Source organism: Rhinoraja longicauda, chromosome 44 (genome assembly GCF_053455715.1).
Source record: "Rhinoraja longicauda isolate Sanriku21f chromosome 44, sRhiLon1.1, whole genome shotgun sequence".
NCBI lineage: Eukaryota > Metazoa > Chordata > Chondrichthyes > Rajiformes > Arhynchobatidae > Rhinoraja > Rhinoraja longicauda.
The window spans coordinates 5,476,653-5,493,352 of record NC_135996.1 but is presented as its reverse complement, the minus strand read 5'-3'; the positions used below and the strand labels follow the sequence as shown (position 1 = coordinate 5,493,352).

General features: G+C 51.5%; 1 protein-coding gene across 2 annotated transcripts in view; it reads right to left on the bottom strand.

The window, feature by feature from the left end:
• The window catches only part of LOC144612275 (Golgi phosphoprotein 3-like A), a 38,720-nt gene that overhangs the window by 6,222 nt on the left and 15,798 nt on the right, over positions 1 to 16,700 (bottom strand). For both annotated transcript variants that reach the window (XR_013549650.1, XM_078431841.1), the window contains exons 2-3: positions 10,613 to 10,744; positions 6,168 to 6,282 (exon numbers count right to left, since the gene is read on the bottom strand). Coding sequence is in view for 1 of the 2 variants with exons in the window: in XM_078431841.1 (XP_078287967.1) it covers positions 6,168 to 6,282; positions 10,613 to 10,744 (247 nt within the window). In the remaining variant the exon portion in view is untranslated. The remainder of the gene's footprint in view (positions 1 to 6,167; positions 6,283 to 10,612; positions 10,745 to 16,700) is intronic.

The following is a 16,700-nucleotide window of genomic DNA, read 5'->3' as shown; positions in this document are numbered from 1 at the left end:
TAGAGGGAGATCTGGGAAGGGGGAGGGGAAGAGAGGGACAGAGGAACTATCTAAAGTTGGAGAAGTCAATGTTCATACCGCTGGGCTGCAAGCTGCCCAGGCGAAATATGAGGTGCTGTTCCTCCAATTTCCGGCGGGCCTCACTATGGCACTGGAGGAGGCCCATGACAGAAAGGTCAGACTTGAAGTTGACGTGTTCGATGCAGGAACAATGGGCAGGAGTAAAGACCTGAGCGACTTTGACAAGGGCCAAATTTGTTCTGGCCAGACGACTGGGTCAGAGCATCTCTGAAACGGCAAGGCTTGTGGGGTGCTCCCGGTCAGCAGTGGTGAGTACTGACCGACCGACAGGGGTCTGAGGAGGGACAAACCACAAACCGGCGACAGGCAGGGTGTTGGGCGCCCAAGGCTCATCGATGCGCGAGGGCAACGAAGGCTATCCCATCTGGTCCGAGCCAACAGAAGGTCGACTGTGGCACAAAAGTCACGGAAAATGTTAATGGTGGTGACGGGAGGAATGTGTCACAATACACAGTGCATCGCACCCTGCTGCGTATGGGGCTGCACACGGAGGACCAACAGCACGTTAGGCAGGTGGTCATAATGTTGTGGCTGATCGGTGTATCTACCAACTCACTAGAGGTAGACTGAGCATTCACCCTTATGATTTTGTACACCTCTATAAGGAACATCCCTCATCCTCCTGCGCTCCAAGGAATAGAAGCCCAGCCCAGCTAACCTCCTCCTGTATCTCAGGCCCCTGAGTCCCGGCAGGTTTGTCCAAATACAATGTGGAAACAGCCCCAACAAATCCGTGCGATCCCAGCACACTAACACTATCCCACACACGCGCTAGGGACAATTTCCAATGATACCAAGCCAATTAACCGACAAACCTGCACGTCTTTGGAGTGTGGGAGGAAAACCGAAGATCTCGGAGAAAACCCACGCGGAGAACGTGCAAACTCCGTACAGACAGCTCCCGTAGTCGGGATCGAACCCCGGTCTCTGGCGCCGTGAGGTAGCAGCTCTACCTCTCTCTCAGAGTCTAGCTCTGATGTGTCTATCAACTCACTGAGATAGACGTACATGGGGCATCGAACAACACAGCTCACTCTCGGCCTACCTTTCATTTATCCATCAACTCACTAAAGCAGATGTAAATAGAACATCGAACCGTACAGTTCTCTCCGAGTCTAGCTCTAATGCACTAATGGACTTAGTTTAGCCTGGAGAGTCCGTGTTGACCCTAGAACAGTAGGGCAGCACGGTGGCGCAGCGATAGAGTTGCTGCCTTACAGCGAATGCAGCGCCGGAGACCCGGGTTCCATCCCGACTACGGGCGCCGTCTGTACGGAGTTTGCACGTTCTCCCCGTGACCTTTCGTGGCTTTTGTCCGGTTTCCTCCCACACTCCAAAGACGTGCGGGTTTGTAGGTTAATTGGCTTGGTAAAATGCAGATAGTTAGAGGCAGAGAGATAGAGGGTGGCACAGAGAGAGAGAGACTCAGATAGTTAGAGAGAGGCAGAGCGATAGAGAGAGGGTGTCAGAGAGAGATGTCCCTAGTTGGTGTGGGATAGTGTTAATGTGCGGGGATCGCTGGTCGGCGCGGACCCGGTGGGCCGAAAGGGCCTGTTTGCGCGCTGTATCTTTAAACTAGGGACAATTTACAATGACACCAAGCCAATTAACCTACAAACCTGCACGTCTTTGGAGCGCGGGAGGAAACCGGAGATCTCGGGAAAAACCCACACAGGTCACGGGGAGAACAATAGACAATAGACAATAGGTGCAGGAGAAGGCCATTCGGCCCTTCGAGCCAGCACCGCCATTCAATGTGATCATGGCTGATCATTCTCAATCAGTACCCCGTTCCTGCCTTCTCCCCATACCCCCTGACTCCGCTATCCTTAAGAGCTCTATCCAGCTCTCTCTTGAATGTATTCAGAGAATTGGCCTCCACTGCCTTCTGAAGCAGAGAATTCCACAGATTCACAACTCTCTGGGTGAAAAAGTTTTTCCTCATCTCCGTTCTAAATGGCCTACATCTTATTCTTAAACTGTGGCCCCTCGTTCTGGACTCCCTCAACATTGGGAACATGTTTCCTGCCTCTAACGTGTCCAACCCCGTAATAATTTTATACGTTTCGATAAGATACGTACAAAATCCGTACAGACAGCACCCGTAGTCGGGACTAAACTAAATATCCTAAGTATCTAAACTAAGTATCCTTCCTGTGGAGGTTCCTCAATACTCCCTGGTGCTTTACAATTCACCCTGTGATGTCCAGCCCTTATTAGTCATCCCAACACTCACCCTTACTAGGATTAAAGGGTGCATTTTACTCAACAGCTCTTAAGATGGACTAATTTGCACCTTAGAAGGTAAAAAGATTCTGACTAATATCCCATCTTTGCCTCGCATAACTTGCCCCTCTGCTTCTATCAGGTCTCCCCTCAACCTCCGAGAAAACCAAACCCAGAAACAAAGTAACGGTGATAAAGGAAACTGGCCATTGTTGGCTGTGGGCTAGGTGAAAATGAGTTACAGACAATGAGACTCAACAGGACTACCTTGAAGCTGGTACGACGTGGGTGGGGGAGGGAAGTTGGGAGAGGGGATGCAAGGGTTACTTGTGAAGTCGATGTTCATACCGCTGGGGTGCAAGTGAAATATGAGGTGCTGTTCCTCCAATTTGCGTTTAGCCTCACTCTGGCAGTGGAGGAGGCCCAGGACAGAGGTCAGTGCGGGAGTGGGAGGGGAGGAGTTGAAGTGTTTGGCAACTGGGAGATCAGGTAGGTTTAGGCGGACTGAGCGGAAGTGTTCAGCGAAACGATCGCCGAGCCTGCGCTTGGTTTTCTGAGTTTGGACAGACTTGGATTGTCGAGGGGATCGCCGGTCAGCACGGACTCGGTGGGATGAAGGGCCTGTTAATGTGCCGTGTCTCTAAACTAAACTAAACACTACTGCCCCGCCCCACCTTCTTATGTGCAACAAAACCAGTCTCACGTAAAATGATTCACACTGCCAGAGAAAATGGGTGAGGCAGGTATAAAGCAAATGGAATGTTGGCCTTCATAACAAGAGGAGTTGAGTATAGGAACAAAGAGGTCCTTCTGCAGTTGTACAGGGCCCTAGTGAGACCGCACCTGGAGTACTGTGTGCAGTTGTACAGGGCCCTAGTGAGACTGCACCTGGAGTACTGTGTGCAGTTGTACAGGGCCCTAGTGAGACCGCACCTGGAGTACTGTGTGCAGTTGTACAGGGCCCTAGTGAGACTGCACCTGGAGTACTGTGTGCAGTTGTACAGGGCCCTAGTGAGACTGCACCTGGAGTACTGTGTGCAGTTTTGGTCTCCAAATTTGAGGAAGGATATTCTTGCTATTGAGGGCGTGCAGCGTAGGTTTACCAGGTTAATTCCTGTAATGGCGGGACTGTCATATGTTGAAAGACTGGAGCGACTAGGCTTGTATACACTGGAATTTAGAAGGATGAGAGGAGATCTTATCGAAACGTATAAGATTATTAAGGGGTTGGACACGTTAGAGGCAGGAAACATGTTCCCAATGTTGGGGGAGTCCAGAACAAGGGGCCACACACAGTTTAAGAATAAGGGGTAGGCCATTTAGAACGGAGATGAGGAAAAACTTTTTCAGTCAGAGAGTTGTGAATCTATGGAATTCTCTGCCTCAGAGGGCAGTGGAGGCCAATTCTCTGAATGCATTCAAGAGAGAGCTAGATAGTCAGGGGGTATGGGGAGAGGGCAGGAACGGGGTACTGATTGAGAATGATCAGCCATGATCACATTGAATGGCGGTGCTGGCTCGAAGGGCTGAATGGCCTCCTCCTGCACCTATTGTCTATAAAAACACTTAAATGACATTTGGACAGGTACAGGGATGGGAAAAGCCTGGTGGGATGTGGGCCAAATGGGACTAGCTGACTTTAGAGATTACAGCACGGAAACAGGCCCTTCGGCCCAGCTCGTCCATGCCGTCCCATCGACACTAGTCCCATCGACACTAGTCCCATCTCCTTGCGGTTTGGCCCATATCCCTCTACACCTGTCCCATCCAAATGGCTTTAAAATGTTTCGTTTAGTTTACATACAGCGCGGAAACAGGCCCTTCGGCCCAGTGGGTCCGTGCCGATCAGCGATCCCCGCACATTAACTCTATCCTACACCCACCAGGGACAATTTTTACATTTACCGAGGCCAATTAACCCTCATACCTGCACGTCTTTGGAGTGCGGGAGGAAACCGAAGATCTCGGAGAAAACCCACGCAGGTCACGGGGAGAACGTACAAACTCCGTACAGATGGCGCCCGTAGTCGGGATGGAACCCGGGTCTCCGGCGCTGCATTCGCTGTAAGGCGGCAACTCTACCGCTGCGCCACCGTGACCGCCCAAAATGGTGTTATAGTCCCTGCCTCAACTACCACCTCCGGCAGCTCGTTCCATACACCCACCACCCTCTGTGTGAAAAGGTTGCCCCTCAGGTTCCCATTAAATCTTTCCCCCTTCACTATAAACCTATGTCCACTGGTTCTTGATTCCCCTACTCTGGGTAAAAGACTCTGTGCATTCACCCGATCTATTCCCCTCAGGATTTTACACACCGTAAGATCATCCCTCATCCTCCTGCGATCCAAGGAATAGAAGCCCAGCCTGCTCAACCTCTCCCTGTACCTCACTCAGGCCCTCAGCCCTGGCAGGTTTGTCCAGGTACAGCGTGGAAACAATCCGTGCCAACTGGCGATCCCCGCACACTAACACTATCCCTTTAACACGCACTAGGGACTATTTACAATTATACCAAGCCAATTAACCTACAAACCTGCACGTCTTTGGAGAGTGGGAGGAAACCGAAGATCTCGGAAAAAACCCACGCAGGTCACGGGGAGAACGTGCAAACCCCGCACAGACGGCGCCCGTAGTCGGGATCGAATCCGGGTCTCTGTGAGGCAGCAGCTCTACCCGCTGCGCCACCGTGCCGCCCTCTTCTGACAACACTCCAAATGTAGCCCTGACCAAGTTATAGGAGTAGAATTAGGCCATTCGGCCCATCGAGTCCACTCTGCTATTCAATCGTGGGTGACCTGATCCCATTCTCCTGCCTTCTCCCCATCACCTTTGACACCCGTTCTAATCAAGAATGTGTCCATCTCTGCCTTAAAAACATCCACGGACTTGTGGCCTCCACAGCCCTCTGTGGCAATGAGTTCCACAGATTCACCACCCTCCTCTGACTAAAGAAGTTCCTCCTCACCTCCTTTTTAAAAGAGCCCCCTTTAATTCTGAGGCTGTGCCCTCTGGTCCTAGACTCTCCCACTAGTGGAAACATCCTCTCCACATCCACTCTATCCAGGCCGCTCACTGTTCTGTAAGTTTCAGTGAGGTTCCCCCCACCCAACCTCAACTTTCTAACCGCCAGCGAGTACAGGCCCAGTGCCGACAAACCTCTACCTGCGATCGTTCTGGTAAACCTCCTGAGGCCGAATCTGGAGTATGGTGTGCAGTTCTGGTCGCCAAATTATAGGAAGGATGTCGACAAAATGGAGAGGGTACAGAGGAGATTTACTAGAATGTTGCCTGGGTTTCAGCACTTAGGCTACAGAGAAAGGTTGAACAGGTTGGGTCTTTATTCTTTGGAGCGTAGAAGGTTGAGGGGGGACTTGATAGAGGTTTTTAAAATTTTGAGAGGGACGGACAGAGTTGACGTGGGTAGGCTTTTCCCTTTGAGAGTGGGGAAGATTCCAACAAGGGGACATAGCTTCAGAATTGAGGGACAAAAGTTTAGGGGTAACATGAGGGGTAACTTCTTTACTCAGAGGGTGGTGGCTGTATGGAATGGGCTTCCGGTGGAAGTGGTGGAGGCTGGCTCGATTTTATTATTTAAGAGTAAATTGGATAGGTATATGGATAGGAGGGGATTAGAGGGTTATGGTCTGAGTGCAGGTAGATGAGACTAGGTCAGGGAGAGTGGTCGGCGTGGACTGGTAGGGCCGGACAGGCCTGTTTCCATGCTGTAGTTGTTATATGTTATATGTTATATGGACCCTCTCCAGGGCCCAGCAAATCCTTCCTCAGATATCGGGCCCAAATTTGCTCGCAGCGTTACCCAAAAGCGGCCTGCCCAGCGCCCGACAGGGCCTCAGCGTTACCTGTCAGTAGTTCGATCCAGCTTTGAACGGTCTCGGCAGGCTCGGTGGCTTTGATGTGTTTGAGGGCTTCGTCCAGCAAGACATCACCGGTGGGGGCCTCAGACTTAAAGAGGACCTGCGTTGAGCCGTGGCAGAGGGAAGGAGGGAAGGTTTGGGGTAGAGAGAGAGAGAGAGAGAGAGAGAGAGAGGAACCAAAAACAAAACAAAACCCCGTCACTTTTACAAACATCTCCCGGATGGGGGCGGAGCAGCGGCAGAGTTGCTGCCTCGTGGCGCCAGAGACACGGGTTCGATCCCGACTACGCAGTTTGCACCTTTTCCCCCGTGACCTGCGTGGGTTGTTCTGCGGGCTCTCCGGTTTCATCCCACCCTCCAAAGACGAGCAGGTTTGCAAAGACTGCAAAGGCTTTGGTCAAAGATTGTAAATTGTCCCTAGTGTGTGTGTTGAAAGGCTGGAGCGATTGGGCTTGTATACACTGGAATTTAGACGGATGAGGGGGGATCTTATTGAAACATATAAGATAATTAGGGGATTGGACACATTAGAGGCAGGAAACATGTTCCCAATGTTGGGGGAGTCCAGAACAAGGGGCCACAGTTTAAGAATAAGGGGTAGGCCATTTAGAACTGAGATAAGGAGAAACTTTTTCAGTTAGAGAGTGGTGAAGGTGTGGAATTCTCTGCCTCAGAAGGCAGTGGAGGCCAGTTCGTTGGATGCTTTCAAGAGAGAGCTGGATAGAGCTCTTAAGGATAGCGGAGTGAGGGGGTATGGGGAGAAGGCAGGAACGGGGTACTGATTGAGAGTGATCAGCCATGATCGCATTGAATGGCGGTGCTGGCTCGAAGGGCTGAATGGCCTCCTCCTGCACCTATTGTCTATTGTGTGTGTAGGATAGTGCTGGTGTACGGTGATAGAGCTGGTGGGCACAGGCTCGGTGGGCCGAAGGGCCTGTCTCCACACAAACGAAACTAAGACTTTCAATATTTTGGATGAGATAAGGTAGGTTCCCGATCGGAAAATGTCACCAGTGTAGTGGGTGCGGTCACCGCGGTAATCAGGCCAGACGCCAGGTGAGTAATTAATAACTTTATTACCTGTGGTATCAAACACCGCACTCAAGAATAACGTGAGTCGACACACCCAAACCCTTTATAGTCCCAGACCACCTGACCCAAGGGGACTGACCCAGGAAGTGACCTAATCCCTCCCGTCCACTGAGTGCCGAGTGGAATGACCAAGGGAGTGGCCTAGCCCCCGGGTGCCGCCACAACCCATCCTTTTTCTCTAGAGGTGCTGCCAGACCAGCTGAGTTACTCCAGCACATCGTGTCTATCTAACATACAAACCTGTACTTCTTTTGAATGTGGGAGGAAACCAGAGTGGGTAGTGTACAGTGGTAGAGTTGCTGCCTCACAGCGCCAGAGACCCGGGTTCGATCCCGACTAGGGGTGCTGTCTGTACGGAGTTTGCACCTTCTCCCCGTGACCTGCGTGGGTTTTAGACAATAGGCAACAGGTGCAGGAGGAGGCCATTCGGCCCTTCGAGCCTGTACGCACCGCCATTCAATGTGATCATGGCTGATCATTCACAATCAGTATCCCGATCCTGCCTTCTCCCCATACCCCCTGACTCCGCTATCCTTAAGAGCTCTATCCAGCTCTCTCTTGAATGCATTCAGAGAATTGGCCTCCACTGCCTTCTGAGGCAGAGAATTCCAGAGATTCACAACTCCCTGACTGAAAAAGTTTTTCCTCATCTCAGTTCTAAATGGCCGACCCCTTATTCTTAAACTGTGTGTGGCCCCTTGTTCTGGACTCCCCCAACATTGGGAACATGTTTCCTGCCTCTAACGTGTCCTTAATAATCTTATACGTTTCGATAAGATCTCCTCTCATCCTTCTAAATTCCAATGTATACAAGCCTAGTATTCCAGTCTTTCAACATATGATAGTCCCGCCATTCCGGGAATTAACCTAGTGAACCTACGCTGCACGCCCTCAATAGCAAGAATGTCCTTCCTCAAATTTGGAGACCAAAACTGCACACAGTACTCCAGGTGCGGTCTCACTAGGGCCCTGTACAACTGCAGAAGGAGTTTACTCCGGGTGTTCCGGTTTCATCCCACACACTAAAGACGTACAGGTTTGTATAATTAGCTATATGACTTCTGTATAATAATAATAATAATAATAATGCATTACATTTATATAGCGCTTTTCAAACACTCAAAGACGCTTTACAGGGATTTCTAGAACATAGAGAATTGAATAAATAGAGAAATAAGTAAACGAACAGAAAAAGGAGACAGAAGGTGAGGTGACGGTCAGTGGTTGAAGGCAGTGCTGAACAGGTGAGACTTCAGTGATGTTTTGAATGTGGTGAGTGAGGAGGAGTCTCTGACGGTTTGGGGTAGTGAGTTCCAGAGGGTGGGAGCAGCGATGGAGAAAGCCCTGTCCCCCCAGGATCTGAGTTTGGTCCGGATGGGGGGGGACAGGAGATTGGCAGCAGCAGAGCGGAGGGTGCAGGTGGGAGTGTGCCTGTGGAGGAGGTCAGTCAGGTAGGATGGGGCCAGGTTATGGAGGGCTTTGTAGGTCATGAGGAGGATTTTGTACTGGATTCTCTGGGGAATGGGGAGCCAGTGGAGTTTGTAAAGGACGGGGGTGATATGGTCACGGATCGGGGAGTGGGTGAGTAGACGGGCAGCGTGTGTGTGTAGGATAGTGTTAGTGTGCGGGGATCGCTGGTCGGTGCAGACACGGTGGGCCGATGGGCCTGTTTCCGTGCTGTATCTCCAAACTAAACTAAACAGTGAACAGACGATCGCTGGTCTCGGTAGGCCGAAGGGCATGTTTCCTCGCTGCATCTCCGAAACTGAAACTGAGCGCTGGAGTAACTCAGAGGGTCAGGCAGCATCTCTGGAGGACTTGGACAGGTGACGTTTCGGGTCGGGACCCTTCTTCAGACTGAGTCCCTGAATCCTTTCAACTGCCGGGGTACAGCGCGGAAACAGGCCCTTCGTACCATCGGGTCCGTGCCGACCTGAATGGTGGCCGATTAGGAGAAGGGGAGATGCAACGAGACCTGGGTGTCGTGGTGCACCAGTCATTGAAAGTAGGCGTGCAGGTGCAGCAGGCAGTGAAGAAAGCGAATGGTATGTTGGCATTCATAGCGAGGGGATTTGAGTATAGGAGCAGGGAGGTTCTGCTGCAGTTGTACAGGGCATTGGTGAGACCACACCTGGAGTATTGCGTACAGTTTTGGTCTCCTAATCTGAGGAAAGACATTCTTGCCATAGAGGGAGTACAGAGAAGGTTCACCAGATTGATTCCTGGGATGGCAGGACTTTCATATGAAGAAAGACTGGATAGACTCGGCTTGTACTCGCTGGAATTTAGAAGATTGAGGGGGAATCTTATAGAAACGTACAAAATTCTTAAGGGGGTGGACAGGCTAGATGCAGGAAGATTGTTCCCGATGTTGGGGAAGTCCAGAACAAGGGGTCACAGTTTAAGGATAAGGGGGAAGTCTTTTAGGACCGAGATGAGAATGTTTTTTTTCATACAGAGAGTGGTGAATCTGTGGAATTCTCTGCCACAGAAGGTAGTTGAGGCCAGTTCATTGGCTATATTTAAGAGGGAGTTAGATGTGGCCCTTGTGGCTAAAGGGATCAGGGGGTATGGAGAGAAGGCAGGTGCGGGATACTGAGTTGGATGATCAGCCATGATCATATTGAATGGCGGTGGTCTCGAAGGGCCGAATGGCCTACTCCTGCACCTATTTTCTATGTTTCTATGGGGAGAGCGTGCAAACTCCGTACAGACAGCACCCGAGGGCTGGATCGAACCAGGGTCTCGTTCTGGGACACAGCACTCCATCGATCATCCCTTCACACCCACCCCCAGTGGGCTTGTATTCACTGGAATTTAGACGGATGAGAGGGGGATCTTATAGAAACATATAAAATTCTTAAGGGATTGGACTGGCTTTTATGCAGGAAAAATGTTCCCCTTGTTGGGGGAGTCCAGAACCAGGGGGTCACACACACAGTTTAAGAATAAGGGGTTAGGCCATTTAGGACTGAGATGAGGAGAAACCTTTTCGCCCAGAGAGTTGTGAATGTGTGGAATTCTCTGCCACAGAGGGCAGTGGAGGCCGATTCACTGGATGTTTTCAAGAGAGTTAGATTTAGCTCTTGGGGCAAACGGAATCAAGGGATGTGGGGAGAAAGGATGGAACGGGGCACTGATTGTGGATGATCAGCCGTGATCACGGTGAATGGCGGTGCGTACAGGCTCGAAGGGCCGAGTGGCCTCCTCCTGCACCTGTTTTCTATGTTTCTGTGTTAAGGTGTGTGCTTCCCTTCACGCCCACCCTCAGCGGTCCCCCTCATACCCCCCCCCCCACCCTCCCCCCCCTCCCCCGGGAGTCCCCTCTGGCGACCCACCTTGCGATTGAGCAGGCATTTCCTGCGCATGGTTGCGGGCTCCAGCTGGATGCGCCCGCGCAGCGACAGCTCCACCAGGATGCACCCGCGCAGCCCGGCAGAGATGCAGTCGTTCCAGAACGAGGTGTAGCCCTGCAGCGAGGGAGAGAGAGACGGAGGCAGGGGTCAACAGAGACAGGGAGGCAGGGGGGAGTGGAGAGAGAGAGAGAGAGAGGGTGGCAGAGAGAGAGAGACGCAGTTAGAGAGAGGCAGAGAGAGAGAGAGGGTGGCAGAGAGAGAGACGCAGATAGTTAGAGAGAGACAGAGAGATAGAGAGAGAGGGTGGCAGAGAGAGAGACGCAGAGATAGAGAGAGGGTGTGGCAGAGAGAGAGAGACGCAGAGATAGAGAGAGGGTGTCAGAGAGAGAGAGAGATGCAGATAGTTAGAGACAGGCAGAGAGAGGGTGGCAGAGAGAGAGAGACGCAGATAGTTAGAGAGAGGCAGAGAGAGAGAGAGAGGGTGGCAGAGAGAGATGCAGTTAGAGAGAGGCAGAGAGAGTTAGGGAGAGGCAGAGAGATAGAGAGAGGGTGTCAGAGAGAGATGCAGTTAGAGAGAGGCAGAGAGGGTGGCAGAGAGAGATGCAGTTAGAGAGAGGCAGAGAGAGAGAGAGAGGGTGGCAGAGAGAGAGACGCAGATAGTTAGAGAGAGGCAGAGAGGGAGATGCAGTTAGAGAGGCAGAGAGAGAGAGTGGCAGAGAGAGAGATATGCAGATAGTTAGAGAGCGGCAGAGAGATAGAGAGAGGGGGGCACAGAGAGAGAGACACAGATAGTTAGGGAGAGGCAGTGAGATAGAGAGAGGGGGGCATAGAGAGAGAGATGCAGATAGTTAGAGAGAGGCAGAGATTGAGAGGATGGCAGAGATAGAGAGAGACGCAGATAGTTAGAGCGGCAGAGAGATAGAGAGAGGGTGGCAGAGAGAGAGAGATGCAGATTGAGAGACAAGAGTGGTAGAGTGAGTAGCACAGAGAAAGAGATGCAGACAGTTTGAGAGAGACAGAGAGAGGCAGAGAGATAGAGCGCGAGAGGCAGAGAGAGGGTGGGATAGAGAGATGCAATAATTAGAGAGGCAGAGAGAGGGTGGCGCAGAGAGACAGAGGGATAGAGAGAGAGATGCAGAGAGGTGGAGACAGAGAATGAGGGGGGAGAGGCAGAGAGAGGGACAGAGACAGAGTTGTAGAGGGACACAGTGTGGAAACAGGCCCTTCAGCCCCACTTGCCCATGCCAACCAACATGTCCCATCTACACTAGCCCCACCCGCCCGCGTCTGGCCCGTATCCCTCCAAACCTGTCCCATTCAAGTAACCGTCTGTTTCTTAAACGTTGCGATAGTCCCTGCAAGAGACCGAGAGAAGTTAAGATGTGGAATTTATCCACTTGGTCACCACCCTCCCAGCCTTAGTTTCATTGAGTTGCATGGTGGATGATTGGTCCATACCCACATCTCTCTGCCACGTCTCCACAACGCTGTACAGAGAAAAGAGATCAAGTCCTACACATGGTGGCGCAGCGGTAGAATTGCTGCCTCACAGCGCCAGTGACCCAGGTTCGATCCTGACCACAGGCGCTGTTTGTACAGAGTTTGTACGTTCTCCCCGTGGGTTTTCCCCAGGTGCTCCCACTCCAAATTGTCCCTAGTGTGCGTAGGATAGTGTTAGTGTGCGGGAATCGCTGGTCGGCGCGGACTCGGTGGGCCGAAGGGCCTGTTTCTGCGCTGTGTCTCTAAACTAAACCTACTAACCTGTAGGTAGACACAAAATGCTGGAGTAACTCAGCGGGACAGGCAGCATCTCGAGAGAGAGAGAGAGAGGGAATGGGTGACCCAAAACATTTCGGGTCACCCATTCCTTCTCTCCCGAGATGCTGCCTGTCCCGCTGAGTTACTCCAGCATTTTGTGTCTACCTTCGATTTTAACCAGCATCTGCAGCATTTATTTCCCTACCTACTAACCTGTCCGTCTTTGGAGCGTGGGAGGAAACCGGAGCACCTGGGGTAAACCCACACGGTCACGGGGAGATTTTAGATTTAGAGATACAGCGCAGAAACAGGCCCTTCGGCCCACCGGGTCCGTGCCGCCCAGCGATCCCCGCACACTAACACTATCCTACACCCACTAGGGATAATTTTTACATTTGCCCAGCCAATTAACCTACATACCTGTACGTCTTTGGGGAGAATGTACATAGAAACAGAAAATAGGTGCAGGAGTAGGCCATTCGAGCCTGCAACGCCATTCAATATGATCATGGCTGATCATCCAACTCAGTATCCCGTACCTGCCTTCTCTCCATACCCCCTGATCCCTTTAGCCACAAGGGCCACATCTAACTCCCTCTTAAATATAGCCAATGAACTGGCCTCAACTACCTTCTGTGGCAGAGAATTCCACAGATTCGCCACTCGCTGTGTGAAAAAAAACGTTCTCATCTCGGTCCTAAAAGACTTCCCCCTTATCCTTAAACTGTGACCCCTTGTTCTGGACTTCCCCAACATCGTGAACAATCTTCCTTCATCTAGCCTGTCCAACCCCTTAAGAATTTTGTAAGTTTCTATAAGATCCCCCCTCAATCTTCTAAATTCCAGCGAGTACAAGCCGAGTCTATCCAGTCTTTCTACATATTAAAGTCCTGCCATCCCAGGAATCAATCTGGTGAACCTTCTCTGTACTCCCTCTATAGGCAAGAATGTCTTTCCTCAGATTAGGAGACCAAAACTGTACGCAATACAAACTCTGCACAAACAGCACCCGTGGTCAGGATCGAACCCGGGTCTCTGGCGCTGCGAGGCAGCAACTCTACTGCTGTGCCAATGTGGTGCCCCGTGTGGGATAAGGAAGGGGAATTTCTACTCTGAGGGGCGGGAGGAACAGCAGGGACAAGGAGCAGGTTAGATTAGGGGCGGCAGTGGGTAGAGCTGCTGCCTCACAGTGCCAGAGACCCGGGTTCCATCCTGCCCGCGGGTGCTGTCTGTATGTGTGTGTGTGTGTGTAGTTTGCACGTTCTCCCTGTGACTGTGTGGGTCCCCCACCACATCCCAAAGGCGTGCCCGTGCGGGTTTGCGGGTCGATCGGCCCCGCAGGGAGTGGATGAGAGAGTGGGATAACGTGGAACTAGCGTGTGAACTGGCTGGTGTCGGCCCGGCGGGCCGAAGGGCCCGTTTCTGTGTTGTGTCTCTAAACTAAACAGGTGGCACAAATGCCTCAGAGATGAAAGCAGGTAGATCACGGTCAAAGGTTGAAAAAGGGTGCGGTGCAGGGTGTACGCAAGTTGATTATAAAATGGGCGGCAGGGAGGTGCAGCGGGTTGAACTACTGTGTCACAGGGCCCAAGAGCAGGGAGCATTTCCCACCTCCATCTGTGTATGTGTGCGAATCTTTGAGAGTGTGTGTGTGTATATTTGTGTGTGTCTTTGTCGGTGTGTGTGTGTCTTTGTCAGTGTGAGTGTCTGTCAGTGTGTGTGCATATATCTTTGTGTGTGTCTTTGTCAGTGTGTGTGTGTCTTTGTCAGTGAGTGTGTGTGTGTGTCTTTGTCAGTGTGTGTGTGTCTGTCAGTGTGTGTGTGTCGGTCAGTGTGTGTGTGTGTCTTTGTCAGTGTGTGTGTCTTTGTCAGTCAGTGTGTGTGTGTGTCTGTCTGTGTGTGTGTCTTTGTCAGTGTGTGTGTGTGTCTTTGTCAGCGTGTGTGTCTTTGCCAGTCAGTGTGTGTGTGTGTCTGTCTGTGTGTGTGTGTGTGTGTATATTTGTGTGTGTATATTTGTGCGTGTATTTGTCAGTGTCAGTGTGTATCTTTGTCAGTGTGTATACAGTATATCCTTGTGAGTGTGTGTCTTTGTCAGTGTGTGTATATTTGCTCAGTGTGTCTCTCTGTCAGCATGTGTCTTTGCCTGTGTGTGTGTGTGTGTGTGTGCGCGCGGTACTTTGTGTGTGTGTCTTTGTCAGTGTGTCTCTCTGTCAGCATGTGTCTTTCCCTGTGTGTGTGCGCGATACTTTGTGTGTGTGTGTGTGTGTGTGCGCGTGCACAAGTGTCTTTGTGTGTGTCTCTGGCTGGGCGGTGTATGTGAATCTGCATGTGTGTTAAACTTTGTGTGCATGTGTTTCTGTGGAGTTTGCACGTTCTCGCTGTGACTGAGTGGGTTTCTCCCGGGTGCTCCGGTTTCTCCCACTTCCCTACAACGTTCTGGGGGGGGGGGGGGTGGGTTAATCCAGCTGCAAGTGTGTGTGTGTGTGTGTGTGTCTGTCTGTCTCTTTGTCACTGTGTATGGGAACTTGTGTGTGTGGGTGTGTCCGTGCAGAGTTTGTACGTTCTCCCCGTGATCACGTGGTTTTTCCCCGGGTGCTCCGGATGAAAGCAGGTAGATCACGGTCAAAGGTTGAAAAAGAGTGCGGTGCAGGGTGTACGCAAGTTGATTATAAAATGGGCGGCAGGGAGGTGCAGCGGGTTGAACTACTGTGTCACAGGGCCCAAGAGCAGGGAGCATTTCCCACCTCCATCTGTGTATGTGTGCGAATCTTTGAGAGTGTGTGTGTCTTTGTCGGTGTGTGTGTGTCTTTGTCAGTGTGAGTGTCTGTCAGTGTGTGTGCATATATCTTTGTGTGTGTCTTTGTCAGTGTGTGTGTGTGTGTGTCTTTGTCAGTGTGTGTGTGTCTTTGTCAGTGTGTGTGTGTCTGTCAGTGTGTGTGTGTGTCTTTGTCAGCGTGTGTGTCTTTGCCAGTGTGTGTGTGTATATTTGTGTGTGTATATTTGTGCGTGTATATTTGTGCGTGTATTTGTCAGAGTGTCAGTGTGTATCTTTGTCAGTGTGTATACAGTATATCCTTGTGAGTGTGTGTCTTTGTCAGTGTGTGTGTGTCTAAGTCAGTGTGTGTATATTTGCTCAGTGTGTCTCTCGGTCAGCATGTGTCTTTGCCTGTGTGTGTGTGTGTGCGCGCGGTACTTTGTGTGTGTGTCTTTGTCAGTGTGTCTCTCTGTCAGCATGTGTCTTTCCCTGTGTGTGTGCGCGATACTTTGTGTGTGTGTGTGTGCGCGTGCACAAGTGTCTTTGTGTGTGTCTCTGGCTGGGCGGTGTATGTGAATCTGCATGTGTGTTAAACTTTGTGTGCATGTGTTTCTGTGGAGTTTGCACGTTCTCGCTGTGACTGAGTGGGTTTCTCCCGGGTGCTCCGGTTTCTCCCACTTCCCTACAACGTTCTGGGGGGGGGGGGGGGGGGGGGGGTGGGTTAATCCAGCTGCAAGTGTGTGTGTGTGTGTGTGTGTGTGTCTGTCTCTTTGTCACTGTGTATGAGAACTTGTGTGTGTGGGTGTGTCCGTGCAGAGTTTGTACGTTCTCCCCGTGATCACGTGGGTTTTCCCCGGGTGCTCCGGTTTCCTTCCACAGGGGTACTGATTGAGAATGATCAGCCATGATCCCATTGAATGGCGGTGCTGGCGCGAAGGGCCGAATGGCCTCTTCCTGCACCTACTGTCTATTGTCACACTCCTAAGACCTGTGGGGTAAGTAGGTTAATTGAGGTAGGGTGTGTGTGTGCGCGTGTGTACGCAATCTGGGGCAGTTTAGTTTAGCATGCAAACAGGCCCTTTCGGCCCACCGGGTCCGCGCCGACCAGCGATACCCGCACATTAACACTATCCTACACACACTAGGAACAATTTTTTTTACATTTACCAAGCCAATTTACCAACAAACCTGCACGTCTTTGGAGCGTGGGGGGGAAACCGAAGATCTCGGAGAAAACCCACGCAGGTCACGGGGAGAACGTGCAAACTCCGTACAGACAGCGCCCGTAGACGGTATTGAACCCGGGACTCCGGCGCTGAAAGGCAGCAACTCTACCGCTGCGCCACCGTGCCGCACGGTTGAAGGGGAATGTGGGAGAATGGGTTATAAAGTAGTAAAGGAATAACGTGCACACATTTTAACGGGATGCATCACAGCTCAGTTTGGGAACAGCTCCATCCAAGACCGCAAGAGATTGTAGCGAATTATGCATGCAGCCCAGACCATCACGCACACACACCAGCCTCCCTTCCGTGTGAATTGTCGTGTGTGTGTGTG